Source organism: Wyeomyia smithii, chromosome 2 (assembly GCF_029784165.1).
Source record: "Wyeomyia smithii strain HCP4-BCI-WySm-NY-G18 chromosome 2, ASM2978416v1, whole genome shotgun sequence".
Classification (NCBI taxonomy): Eukaryota; Metazoa; Arthropoda; class Insecta; order Diptera; family Culicidae; genus Wyeomyia; species Wyeomyia smithii.
The window spans coordinates 186,249,991-186,264,685 of record NC_073695.1 but is presented as its reverse complement, the minus strand read 5'-3'; the positions used below and the strand labels follow the sequence as shown (position 1 = coordinate 186,264,685).

Below are 14,695 nucleotides of genomic sequence, written 5' to 3'. Positions count from 1 at the left end.
GATGATTCGGAGTTGTTTTCAGCTTAGATTGATCGAAATCTGCGTTCAATTTAAAGCCTTACATTTTTTTGATAATATAATAATAAGCATAATGAAATCACAATTTTTCGCATTTTGGTAGAAGCTGAGTTAATTTCACAATTTGTTACTGCAACAATGAAGAGAATCCGTTGAAAACTGACTGAGTTATTAGCTTTAGAAATTGGACAATTTTCGTGACGCTCTCGATGGTTTCGATGTTTCAATTTGCACCCCAATCCCAGAATGTTGCCGTAAGACGTAGTTCAACGTCAATAATGTAGTGGAGAATTTTAACTTGTGATTACTTCGATTTGTTTGTTTAGGTAAACGCTTTTCTGTTTGTGGCATTCTGTTGTAATTCAACAATTCTTTTTGATAATTTAAAACTAACAAACGTATTCCATGCGAATTGAAAAATTTTCTCGAAATGAGTGATTTTTTTGTGTCTTTGCTCATAGACCTACAAAACGATACAACCGTTGGCCGAGTTTTAGCATCATAAATACGTAAAACAAAATGGCAACGATCAGAATTTGAAATACTTATTTTACTTCGAGTGGTCTATGCAGTACAACCATAGGAGAAACGTTTTTTAATGAAAGCTCTAGAGGTTTTGAACCTAGTAACTTGTAACTTTAACTTTTTCAACAATATATTGATTTATTGTGATATTATTCAGAAGCTGTCTGTACTCTGCTTTTCGGTTTTGACATAGAGTTACGTTTAACGGCAACATATATAGGGGTCCAATTTCAACAATCGAAAACATCGAGAGCGTCACGAAAATTGTCCACGTTCAAATGTTTGAAACTCAGTCAGTTTACAACCGATTTCCTTCATTCTTACAGCAAAATCATGGAATCATCCATCACAAAGTCATTGTTCTGCGATGACACAAGCATTTCCGTAAAAGGAAAAAGTCTTCGTGTCATATGCAGTCGATTGCAGAAAAGTTTAGATATTTTTTCTTCCTACTTGCAAAAGTGGAAAATCTTTCCCAATGCTTCTAAAACTCAAATGATAATTTTTCCGCATAAGACTAGAGCTTCTTTCTTGAAGCCAAACAATAATCACGTTGTCGAGGTGAATGGGGTTATTTTAAGTTGGTCTGACAAGGTTAAGTACTTGGGACTAATTTACGATAAAAAACTTATTTTCAAAGAGCACATTGAGAGTATACAAGCCAAGTGCATCAAATATACGAGATGTTTATATCCTCTCATTAACAGGAATTCTAAACTTTGTTTAAAGAACAAGCTTTTGATTTACAAACAAATTTTTAGACCAGCAATGCTTTATGCTGTACCGATCTGGTCAAGTTGCTGTTCAACAAGGAAGAAATCGCTCCAAAAGATTCAGAATAAAATTCTGAAATGATTTTGAAGCGTCCTCTTTGGTTTAGTACACTCGAATTACATAGACTTACTGGTGTTGAAACATTAGAAGCTATGTCGAATAAAATTATTAACAATTTTCGACAAAAATCGTTGCAATCCTCAATTGCTACGATAAGCTCTCTTTATAGCCAATAAGTTAGCAATTGAGTTGGTTGTAAGTTTACTTCCCCTTTTTTGACAAGTTGGGTCAAATCCCTACGAATGATAAATTCTAATTGCGAAAGCAATCAAATCCTAATAATTAAAATTACAAATTTCTAACAGTGTTGAGAAGTCACCATTTGTGGTTGGACACACATACTCATTATTTACTAATATTTATCATAAATACTTAAGTTACTAACAAATCCCCCCCCCCTTAAAAAAAATTGAATCATCCATCATCGGAAAATCATCTATGATTTCGCGCTTGATTAAACGCAGGAAATTGTAATTTGATTATTCGAACTATTGTACTATTAAAAATTGTCACGCCTAGTTGAAACGCAGATTTCGACTCCTGATTGGTCGCCTAACACTGTAGGGGGTAATAGAGACAGTTACGTAACTGTGAAGTTTGCTTGAAATTGAAAATTTTGGAGGGGGGTCAGGCTGATCAGCGTTACGTAATTTTAGGGGGGGGGGAGGAGTCATATCGAACGTTACTTATCGTTACATTGTAGGGGGGGGAGGTCGTCTGAAATCTAGATTTTTACGTAATTTGTGTACGACGCTTAACATACCAACGTTGGGTGCTGATCGTGGCGAAGAAAGAATAGCCAGGTTTCAGTTCCTGGCTGGTCGCACTGGGCGCGTTGGTGCCTGTTATGGAGTTTTTGGTAGTTGCAGAATTACTGGAAAAGGCAGGAAATTCTATATATCGAGAGAATTAGAATCATCGGCAAATGGCAATTCGAAATGACATTAAATTGAACAAACTTGCCGGTGCTGTTACTATTGTGAGACGAATGCCACATATTGGCCCCACAACATTCTGTAATTTTAGTAGTTGAGATTTTTATACGTAATTTCAGTTGTTGAGATTTTTATAAATACGCAGTAGTGTGATTTTCACTACACTTCGTTGATATTGGGCATAACCAGTGGTATATACTAAACTGATCCGATTTCAATCAGAAAAGTTCTGCACGTTACAATATTTTAAATTAAAGGATGTAACGTCTTAAAAAAGACGATTATAGTTCGTCAGAGCAAAATTTCGAACTTCATACTCATGCCAGTCACCAGTTAACGTTAGCACGAACAAAATTTTACTCAGTCGCACATTGGCAATACGCAACACGCAACAATTGCACTCTTGGTATCTGCTTCCATCCGATACGAGAACAACTTAGTTGTTTTCCTTCCAAGTATACTCCGCAATTTTGTTTAATTTCATTTTGCTAGGGTATCTATCCAATCATGTTGGTGGCCAAATAGAGCCCCACGGGAACCTGCTCCTCTGTTTCGGTATAGTCGTTTCGGGAAAAATTCATCAGATGGACTCGAAATCGATGTAAATCTATTCCTGGAGTGATTTCATGAATTTTAATACCAATGTTGTTAGGTTTCATTGACAATTGTACTTATTTTAAAGGAACCATATGTGGTCACAGGTTCATGTCGGTCCCGTATTCTAAAAGTAAACAGATTTTCAAATCTTTTGGCAGGCCAAACTCGAAAATCGGTCAAGAAACGAAAAAGCAAGAAGCATTTCATTCTGTGGGTATCCAGGTTCCCTCCCAAGTGACACACGTTGTTATAGAACAGTTGAGATAACTCCTCTAATACAACCTTCAGTTATAGATTTCAGTTGACATTACCTTTCCATGACATCTCTATCATCAGAAAAGCGCAAAAATTGAAGGCTACTTAACAGGTACTGGTGCTAGTATTATATAACTTCATGGAAGCAAGCCAACTTGTTAGACTGAGGCTGCAACATACATCTCGAGTACCAATACGGTGAGAAAACGTTCAAAACAAATTATTTTCAAGTAGTAATTGCTAACTAATCAAAACATCGTTGCCGTAAGCATATAACTTCCAAATAAAAATATTGTAGAACGGCGCTGATTTATATTAGGAACAAAAATAAGTCAAATTTCATGGTGAAACATTGTGTTTCACTTCTGAAAAAATCATGCGCCATTCATTGGATACCGTTTTCTATTTGTCAATCAGTGGAAAAAAAGAGTATGCATTACAGAATATTCGTTGATTTACTTATTTGCCAAGAGTCAATTTAGCCTACCACCGCATGGGCTTAGTTCGTAAACAACTATCTGGCATCTCTTTCTTACATGCGTAGTTAATCGCAAATTCGTTTCTTTCTTTTTTGGTAGATCTGCACTGACCCAGTGGAAAAAAGAAATTCGCGCATTCGTGGGTCAGAATCCGCCACAACAAAGCGCATGCGCAAATGCGTTGCTATGACAACATTTATCCAGCGCATGCGCAAATGTGGTGTTATGCGCAAGGCGACTAGATCGACAATCGTGCCGTCAATGGCACTTCCAATTAATTTTGAATTGATTATAAAAAGCAATGTATAACCTTTCAAAATGGATTGTTTCTGTAGCTTGAATACTAAAATTGTTTTCGCATAGTTTCAACGCAACGATTCAAAATATAACAAAACTAGAAAACATTATTAGATATACGTTTGTTTATCTTTTCATGGCAAATTTTTACCCACCTTGAATAGTTTTATTGAAAATTTAATCAAGTAATTTTGCGTTGGCTGCTGAATACTAAGATCAATCATAAGAAAAGCACTTTGTAGGTACGTAGTGTTATTATTAGGCGTGTAATATTGAACAAGCGCGGCTGCCCTGGCATTTTATACACAGTTTTTTTAATAGTGCAAACATCTGGAAGACAACTTGAAAACAAGTGCCATTCATGTAATAGTTAATATTCGTTTAACCAATGCTATTGAAAAACATCTCCCAAACCAGGAAAAAACGAGCTTGTTTTCGTAATGTGGTTGAATCACTGGTGAAAAACAACTTCTCGCAAATGAAGTATTTTAATTTGTTTTCTGTGCAGTTTTGATAACATCATAAACACAAGTTACGGACAAGCAGCGGCAGTTCATATTCAATAATCTATAAGACACAATTATACTATAAAAAAACATCTCGAGAACAAGAATATAACAACACAAGTTTGCAATTGCGCTTATAGCACTCTTATATGACTACTGTCATTGTAAATTCTTTTCTAACATGTTTTGTGTGTTACTTGGGCTGCCGAGTACTTATGGGGTAAAAAAAATTGTAGACTCAAGAATTTCGTACTTTTTGTCTGTCGCGTGTGTCAAAGCTGCTGCAACAACTATGGTTACAGTTAAGTAGTCTTGTTTATTGAGTTTGAACGACCACACAATTTGGAGTTGCTCATTCGTTATGGGTATGAGCTAATGAAAATGCACAAAGAACTACCGTAAATGGCTAATTTTGGGATTAATTTACCATCTTCAATGTACAACAAATCAGAAGCCTCCGCTTTGTATAGATCGATAACGGCGCCAATTACGTTCTTACTATCGGTTCTGGAAGGAAAGAAGGAAGGGTTACAACCGTTCTTGCCAGAGACCGAGTTGCATCTCTGCATCTCTAATGGCTACAACGGCAAGGAAGATCACTTTGTCACCGAAGTGAGTGGTGGATTATTAAACTTTTACCCCTCCCTCCCTATACACGCTTTTATATAGATTCTACTGTTCTTCTTTACCGATCCTCGTTAGTTACCCTGCCAAATATTGGTAATTATAACTGCCTGGAGAGGTATTCATTCAACTGTGTTATTTTTTTGGAATTGAGCGTAAGGAAAGGATCAAAGTAAGTAGATGAGAGGTGGTAAACCCATGCGAAAAAGTCACTCTGACATCTAACGGTCTGATTCTACTAAGATTTGAACTCATAACCATTCGCTTGTCAAAGCAAAATTTATAACCTTGAGGCTACGAGCTCCCGTACAGCAGTAAAAGTCTTTTCTATTACAGTAAAACCATTTGTCGTTAAAGCAATTGCAAAAATGAAAAATCCGGTTTTACATTCTTCTATTGTGATACTGCCTATGATTTTGACCTTGAATACATTGTTCCCATTATATCTTGCAAATTGATAGTTCAACTAAACATAGCATTAAGGTGCCGCCACACGCCATTCCCTTAGTTTCTACTGCCGGTACCCGCATAACGGTCCCATACTGATTTTGGTCACTTTTGAGTTATCATCGGGAATCGATTTAACTGTTATCATATTTTCTGTAAAAAAATTAAAATTGATACTTTTGTATGGAAAAACATGGAAAAAATCCCCAGTTGTTTTTGTCCCATATTGAAAGTACCCGCATTACAGTCCCACTGCATAGGGGTGCAAACTCCAGATTAGTGTATATCGGATTATTTTAGGCATATGGAAGTATGTCATTTAATTAACTAGACTAATGTTTTTTATCTGTATGCAATCTACGTTGCTAATGATACTGCCGGTTGCTGGTTGAATTTATATGTAATGGGACAAAATATGCGAGTACTTTTGAAATGTATCCGCATATTTTGTCCCATTTTGTCTTTTTTTCAAGTTATATAAAGTAAAACCAATTCCATCCATGGTTTTTTGTTCTCAACGATAAACTTGTGGTGCCATGAAACTGTTATGGTCGTTGGTTCTGGATGTAATTGCTGGAAATCCGAAAATTCACGGATAATATTAAATCGTTTTCTCAACATGTTGTTTTTCATTATGGGACAGTTATCCGGGTACCGGCAGTCTAAGTCTTAGTTGATTGTAAAAAGCATTTTTTCATCACTGAATAGTAGGCTATGAACTATTCGGGCATGACGGAGTAGTTCAGGGTCTCTATGTTATAGCTTTTGACAGTACAATCCCGCGTTATGATGAAAAAAAAAAATGCTTTTTACAATCAACAATGACTTAGAAACTAAGGGAATTAGCGCCCGTGTGGCGGCACCTTTATAATAAAAGAACTACTTTATACTATGTACACATTGTACACCACTTTTGAAATTAAACTTGTTGATTTTTTTACAACGATACTTCTATGCCGTCGCGTTTAGGCAGCTTCTGGAATATATCACAGCGGAAATAAAGTTTTTCTTGAATTCAACGAACATGAGCTGAACGACGAAAACGGATTACACAGTGCAACAAAAATTGATTGGGTTGCATTTTTGGTCAGGACAGGTCAAAACATAAAAATCTCGCTTCAGCTATGAGACGGAATCACCGCGTCCTCGATAAAGTCAAATGCGACCCCCTCCCCGCAAAATGGCGAGGATCATGTGGTGCCAAATTGTTATTGTATCTTTGAGTATCGCTTACACTATTGTTATTACATTAAACAGATTTCAAATAGGTTAATTTAACGTCGAGATAAACCTAATTAAGTGTTGTAGGGGAATTGGGGCAAAATCGACATGTTGCTGATATTTTACGTAGATCAGACACCTACCAATCGATTTCTGAGACTTTTTTACTCAATATAAGATATAATTTGACTACCACTTTTAGATATTGGCGCATTACCATTAATGCTCATTGCTCATACATACTCGATATTATTTTGCTCTGTGAAATATACTAAAACCATGCCAAACTCGGTTTCGTAGAATCACCGTTTTGAGCTCAGTTTTTGTCCGATTTAAGATCTGTTTTTTTTAAAGATGGGTAAGAAGATGCGGACAAACTCATAGAATTTTGATATTTGATCTTATAACAAAATGGCGTCGAAAACACATCGAAAATTTCCGATTTCTCAAAAATTTAAAATGGCGCCATTATTGTCCCTTAAGTTGAAATATGTTCAATGTCGGGGAAACTTGTTTTCGCATCAAACTTCATCAAAAAATCATACATAGAAGCCAAGGCAAAAAAAAAGTTGCACTGTGTTATCAGTGGTTGGTTACCGGATCAGAATAACTTCCGAGTTCCAGTTGATGCTGATGTGGATTTAGATGGCGGCTTTTTTACAAAAAAATTTTCAAGTAAAGCAAAGTATAGTGACAATTATTCGGATATTTAGGCGTCGTACACAAATTACGTAACGCATGAAGAGGGGCGAGGAGGGGGGGGGGAGGGGGATTGAGTCTGCGTTACGGTATGTGACGAAAAAAAACTTGGTATTTTTCATGACTTTTTTCGAACAAGCATAAGTTGAAATCAATAAAAAAACTAAGTTTAATACTAGTATCAAAAATCAAAAAATATATCAGGGTGGCGAAAAAGTTTTCAAAGTTAAATTCCCTGATTCGCTCTGGTATTGCCTGAAATATAACATTAATATGCCTGACATTTTCAGCATTTAACACAAAAAAGGGAACGTGGATGAACGCAACTCCGAAAGTGTTCAATTGGATATGAAACCGAAACGTAGAGGTCCCGAAATAGCTTTGTATGCTAAAAAGTCAATTTTTGCGCTAAAGAGTCGTTCAAAAAAATGGCATCTCGGATGAAAAAAAATTCCCTAATATTTTTCAGTTTTCCCTGATATTCCCTGATCAAAAATTTAATTCCTGACATTCCCTGACTTTCCAGGTGTATCCATTTTTTAGCCACCCTTATGCTGGACATATTGATCACGCTAAATTAATCATTTATGGGCTCCTAAAAATGTTTTGAAAGCATCCTAATATTCAACATGTTCAACAAAAATCGCAGAAAAAGTTAGTGTATGAGCGATATAAAGCGAAAAATTGAAATATTGAAAATTTGGTATTAATGATCAAAAAATGGTATTGATTGGTAAAAAAACCAAAAACAACCTCACCAGCAGTGTTAGAGTTTTGAAAAAATTGAATCCCCTTTCGAATATCAAAAACACAGTATCAGAGAGCTTACCTTTTCCGGTAGATCCACGTATTGACGACATCCGAAGTGTTGGCCCGTTTGAGTACCCCTCGAAAGGAGGAAGATTTCCGCCGTAGGAAGTTACCACCGCTGGCCGGTTGACTCGTGGTCACGCCATTGCTACCGGCACTAGGACAGCCCGGTGGCGGTTTGCTTTGTGCCGAGCCCCGTTGTTGTACCATCCGCTCCCTTCTCTGCAACAGCCGGTAATGATTTTCCAGCAGTGACTGCATTCGGGAGCCTGATGACAGTGACGAGGATGATGTCAGCGAGCCGGACGATGGCGAACCTTGACTGCTGGACGAGATTACGATAGCCGAAAGGTGGGACAAATTGTCACTGGTGCTTTCGAAAATGTTGGCGAAGTTTTTGCTCGATGACATCAGCTGACTGAGGCTGTCCAGGTCACCGGTGCTCCAGCTGCGATGTGTATGCTGGAGGTGGCGAAGAAAATGCTCACTTTTCCAGTTAGCTCGCGAAGAAAGGTTTGGCTCACTGCTGGTACGGCCGGTAGCAGGAAACGTGGCGTTACTAGAGTTCTGGGATGGTGTTTCGGGGTCATATCTTTGCATCTTTTTCAGATATTCAAATTTAAGTTTATTATTTCCTGTGGATTTGCCTTCGGTTGGAGAGCTATTATCTTCGGACGAAGGATAAACAGGCGATGGACGGAACTGGCACTCGTGACGTTTGTGACGCCTGACCGATAGATTGAGGCTTCTTCGTTGAAGAAGGAACCGCTGGAAGAGGTTGGCAGAGCGGGTCTTTTTAGCACGATCGCCACTCCCCGACCCGGCAGGAGGTGGCGGTCGTGCGCTAACGACTAGCTTTTTCGGCTGTGTAGCATGATTATGGCTGTTTATGTTTTTCATTTCACAACACGCTACCAATTCGCCGCGCGTCGTTTTAGTTTTCGACGCTGGTGGTGGCGAGTCTTTTGTGGCAGTTGGTAAATTTGACGTTGACAGTAGTATCTTGGCGCTGTGACCATTATTACCACTTAATGACGGGTCTGCAACACTCGGCGACGTCTTAGCTGCCTGGGTCGAAGGAACGCCATTTCGGGTGGATATTTTTAGCTTTTCTTCGTTACGCTTCCGTGCGTGTTCCCTAAATTGGCGGTTCACTAGTTCGCTATTAATATCGTACCTCATTAGCACTGGATAGAACTCAGAGTTGTCTACGATGATGATCGATTTGTTCGTTGGGTCGACATGGCAGTTAGACTCGCCCTCCGACTGTCTGGATCCGTTTTGCAAAAGTGCATCGTCCGTACTGAGTGGCCTTTTCAGAAGCATCGGTTCCAGTGCCTGTGAGTCAACCAGCAGCATCGCTTTTCCGTCTCCCTTGAATGCTGACGTATCGCTGGAAAACGTCTTCTTCTCACCAAAGGTTTTCTGACTAAAATAGAAATCATGGAAATCTTTTGCTTCCGCATTGCATTCATCACCACGCTGTTTTTCCCGACCCCGCTTGTAGATTTCATCCTCCAATTTACGAATCATGTTGAGATCAAACTTTGCACCACATCCTCGCGATGATAGTTCGTTACCATTTGAATCGGACAGGCCACTGTGATTGACAGCATAATTTGTACTATGTCGGCCATCTACTCCTCCGTCCCGGTTTGCCTCCAACTGAATCGATCCTTGGCTCAATGACTTCTTGAAGAAACCGGAGAAACTAAGCGGCCTTGACCACAGCTTATTGCGGCCACATTTAATGCGATTTTTGTCCAGATCAATCACTTTATTTCGCATAACTACACTTTCTTTTGTCTGCTGTTGGTGCACCGGTGGCACATTCTGCGGCCTGCTGACATCATCATCGATAAACGATGCGTGCCGTCGACCTTCCACCGCCGGCTCTACAGCTGTTATTGTTGGTGGCGGTGGCGGCGTCCGCTGCGTTGGTATCGTCACTCGCGAACGCTGATGATACCGGTCGCGATTTATCGCCATTTGATTGCTGAATAGCACACCACTCACTTCGTTTCTATCCCCGTTCACCATCGTTGCTTGCTTTTTTTTGCTATTTTACACTACGCGATTATATTCATTCGAGCATTTGAATGCAAATGTTTGATGATACCTCGTCTGTAGCTATCTGCATGCTTGGCATATTACGAACGGTTGAGAATGGTCCAAAGGAAAAGTGGTATTGGTTTTTGAGGATTTAATAACGATCCTGCTTGGCAACAATGTTTTCTAAATTTAAGGAGTTCGAAAATTTAATGTGCAGGCATTTTTGCTTAAAAAAATCAAAATGTTTCGTTGCAATCACTTTAACCTCTAACCAACCAGAACCAACTAACTAAGCAACTGACAACCAGATATCGAAAAGTCAAAATTAAGAGTAAGAATTTATTTATAATCTTCAAACAAAAGATCGCACTGGAGGAAACTTGCTGTCAATCCGTGAATGCAATTTATTTAAGCTTTCTGAAATCATGATGGTGATGCATACAAATGTACACACCAATTATTCCACATCAAAATAAAAATAAAGTTTAAACTCCTACGTTCCCTGCATCGTAACATGTTTGAAATATTTCCTAATGAAATACCAAACCATCTCGGTTGTAAATCTTTCTGACTCAACGATATGCACATGGTTCAAAATGCTTGACATAACAAACAAATTCACTTCTTATCGTACCAACATTTTTTTTGTTCGCACTAATTACACGCTACAGCTCATTGACGCCACCGGACAATTCCAGCGAAATCCTGGCCGACACAAAGCGCGGTGGCGATGCACCGATGATTAGGAATTATCATTTCACTTTAAATTCACGCGGTTTGCTGGGTACACAAGTGCTTGTCATTTATCGTGCACTTCAGATAAGCTTACACACTTGTCAAAACACTCAAAACCGCTAGTCGCAACTTCTTCTTCCACATCGTCAGCAGGATGACTTAATTCACCACGCGAGGAACGCTGGTCGAAAGAGCACTGGATGAAGCTTTTGTACCCGCTTTGCTTTGCCGGTAGCCGCGAGTAGAACCACCACAGGATTAGCGAAAACTTTTGATTTATGTCATCATCATTTGGGAACGCGAAACGCGAGTGAGAACGACTCTGGACTCACGTAAAAACGGGTTTCGGAGATCTAGGAGCACCACCCGGCTCAATAGTGAATGGCTGTTAGTCGTGTAGAAAAATTGCGCGCCTGGCCTAAGCCAACGGCTGCGTTCACTCGGTGCTGGTGACGATGATAAATTGAAGTTGTTCGATGACTTCGAGAGTGTTTGTGGCCGATTATCGGCTGCCCCTTCTACACGAACCGGAGAGATAGCGCGCGAGAGCCGCACGCGAGCGAAAGACAAAAGTTGCAGCTGTCAAGCGAGAATGTCGAAAAATATATGCACAGTGGGTGAAGGTGAGATGGAACTGAAAACAAATTACCATTTTGTTGTTTTGAACAAAAAAGCTTGACCACTTGACGAAAGGAGTTCACACCGGAGAGAGTTTCAGTTGATGGTGTCAAGATGATACGTCAAGGTAACGACCAGTTTCGATCGGCGAGCGCGGTTTTAATCATTGCGAACGAAGTTACTGTTCATTGGTCGTTCGTTTCTTAAGTCAATACAGCAAATGCTAATCGACTAACTAATATTTGAATATTGCGACTGATTCATCAACTGTGCGGACGCGGCAAAAAACAACCACTAATTCTACCAGCTTCGGTATCGCCTCAGAACCACGAGGAGACGAAACCCGGCCGATCTGCACTGAAGTAAGCAGAATGTTTGCGGTGATTGCTCATAGATCTACTCCTGCTTGGGCAGAAAACGAGAGCCGACAACTTGGAAGCGTGTCAGCAGCTGCTGTGGTCTTGGATGACACCTACGCGCAATCTACAAACATCGACAATGCAGATAGTTTGTGCCGCGATGGGAGTGAATGCGTGGGCAAGAACTATCGATTCGTTACGGATAGGATGAAGGAGGGCGATCGGTTGGGAGGAACGGTTTCTAGAATAGTGATTATAATGTTGTTGATGTTCTCACTCTAGCCAGTTTTTTTCAGTATTGGTAAAAGTTATTTGAACGACAATGATGCTGTGAAGAAGCTGATTTGGTTGAGAGTGGGGGATTTGCCCAAATTGGTTGTTCGTCAATAATTTATTTTCGAGCGTCAATCGATGAGTTGGCCTGAATCATTGAAAACAGCTTAACGTGGTAATTCATGTTTGTCAGGGCTTACCATATCAAATGAATAAGTTGACTTATGAAAATGTTCATTCTTTTGTTTCTAATGTGATGCTTCCAACAAGTGTTTATTGCTAATTATTCTGATATCTTGCCCGTAAATCAATAAACATATCCAACATTTCCGGTAGCCTATGCAGAAAATCGTGATGATTGTATTTAACCTGTATTCAACCAAGAGACACTGGCTCTGTGACACTCTAAAAAAATAAAATTGCATCTTCATGAAGATAAAACTTCGTGCAGAAGAGCGAAAAGAACGTAGGAACGGTTGCTATTATTGACCGATACGATTAGGACAAACCAATGACAGAATCACCGAAATGATAATCTGCTATCATTGATACATATTGATATTGAACTTCGAGTATAATCATTAAGTGGGTTTCAAAAAAAAAAAAAAAAACAGATTGAAGACTTTAAAAGATAAAAATTTGTAGTGTTTCCATGCCAAATAGCATAATAATTGGACGCAGGGATCTCTGACCCGAATCTTTTATATGTTACTACTAGCTGACCCGGCAAACTTCGTCTCGCCCATTTTTTTCTTCATTCAATTAATTTCAAACATTTTAAATTAATTACACAAACTTCCAAAGATGGACCTTGCGGTTTATTCGCGAATTCTTTGAAATCTAGACCTAATTACTCTGCTAGACAATTTTGTACGTTATGTCAATGAAATTTATCTTAAAATGTCCTTGGGACTTTATTTTAGATTTCTGTGCATCATCCCGATTGCAAAAATACCCATATTTGGGTGGTTATCTCGGTCATTTTAGGCTGTTTTCCAGAAATCGGGAGTCGTATTCTTAGAATTTCAAATGGTGTCCGAGGTCAATTTTAAACTTCTGTGCATAATCGAGATTACTGAAATACCCGTGTTTGGTGGTATTCGGTTGTTTTGTGCTGTTTTCCAGAGAGCGAATGTCGCCATCCTAGAATTAAATATAGAATGTGGGGCCAGTCTTTGGCCTGCTTTATTTTGTATGAAAGCCCTCCCTTTCAGAAGAGGACAAAACATTAAAACATTTTTTGTTCCCAAGAGCCCCCACATGTCAAATTTGGTTCCATTTGCTTGATTAGTTCTCGAGCTATGTAAAAATGAGTATTTCATTTGTGTGGGAATCCACAATTCCAGAGGAGGAGGGGTGTCGAACCACCATCGAAATATTTCTTGCTTCCAAAAACCACCACATGCCAAACTTTGTTCCATTTGCTTGATTAGTTCTTGAGTTATTCAGAAATTTTCATAAACCCACCCCTCTTCCAGAGTAGGAGAGGGTGTCATCTAATCATAGTAACATATCTTGTCCTCAAAAACAACCACATGTCAAATTTGGTTCCATTTCGAGTTATGCAAAAATTTATGTTTCATTTGTATGGGAACACTCCTTTCTACAAAAGGGAGAGATATCAAACTACCTCAGAAATATTTCTTGCTTTCGTAAACCTCCACAAGCCAAATTTGGTTCCATTTACTTGAATAAACCCCGAGTTATACAGATATTTGTGTTTCATTTGCATGGGAGCCCTTCCTTCTAGAATAGGGAGGAGAGTCAAACTACCACAACTATTTCTTGCTTTTCAAAACCTTTCTTCAAGAGAAGGGAAGGGTTCTTAAACTAAGATAAGAACCCTCCCCCGGCCCCCAAAACCCTTACATACAAATTTTCACGTCATTCTGTGCCGAACACGAATCAGTGTCGGACGTGTTTGGTGATCGCTCCGATAGAATATAAAACAAAAGACGTGAACTAGTGTTGGCATTGTTTGCCTGGTCGAGTGGAATAAATCCGGGTTCAAGGTCGCGCCTTTGTGCAACTGTTTCGCATCGTGAGCTGGTGCGTAAGCCGATTTGGCTGCTGGCTGAATTGTGCTACAGCAGTGGACGAGACACAAAAGAGGAAAAAGAAGAAGCCATCAGTTGACAGTTGAGTTGTGTCGCTGTGTGGAGTGATCTCACACCTGGCTCGCTGCTGGTGGCTGTTTGGTGCTGCTGTATTGGTGCTGCTGGCTGTAACGGCTGCAACTTCGAACGATCGGACAACCAACCTTACTGGAAGGGAGAAGTAAAAAGGTACGTGCTTTTGTCGGCGCTAGTGCGCTAGACTTAGCGGGATGGATGTAGATCTCTCGCCTTCCGCGCCACCATCCCCGAACCCCTCTGACCCTGACCCTTCTGTTACCCCTCCCCTGTTCATTC

At 39.5% G+C, this 14,695-nt stretch overlaps 1 protein-coding gene across 12 annotated transcripts in view; it reads right to left on the bottom strand.

The window, feature by feature from the left end:
* The window catches only part of LOC129726199 (uncharacterized), a 239,184-nt gene that overhangs the window by 25,245 nt on the left and 199,244 nt on the right, over positions 1–14,695 (bottom strand). For 7 of the 12 annotated variants that reach the window (XM_055682922.1, XM_055682927.1, XM_055682930.1 and 4 more), the window contains exon 2: positions 8,267–10,388. The exons of 3 other annotated variants lie outside the window; for them this stretch is intronic. In XM_055682922.1, the coding sequence (XP_055538897.1) occupies positions 8,267–10,287 (2,021 nt within the window). In that variant the 5' untranslated portion in view covers positions 10,288–10,388. Of the gene's footprint in view, positions 1–8,266; positions 10,483–14,695 lie in introns of those variants that run through there. 2 more of the 12 variants (XM_055682923.1, XM_055682924.1) reach the window with 2 other exon arrangements.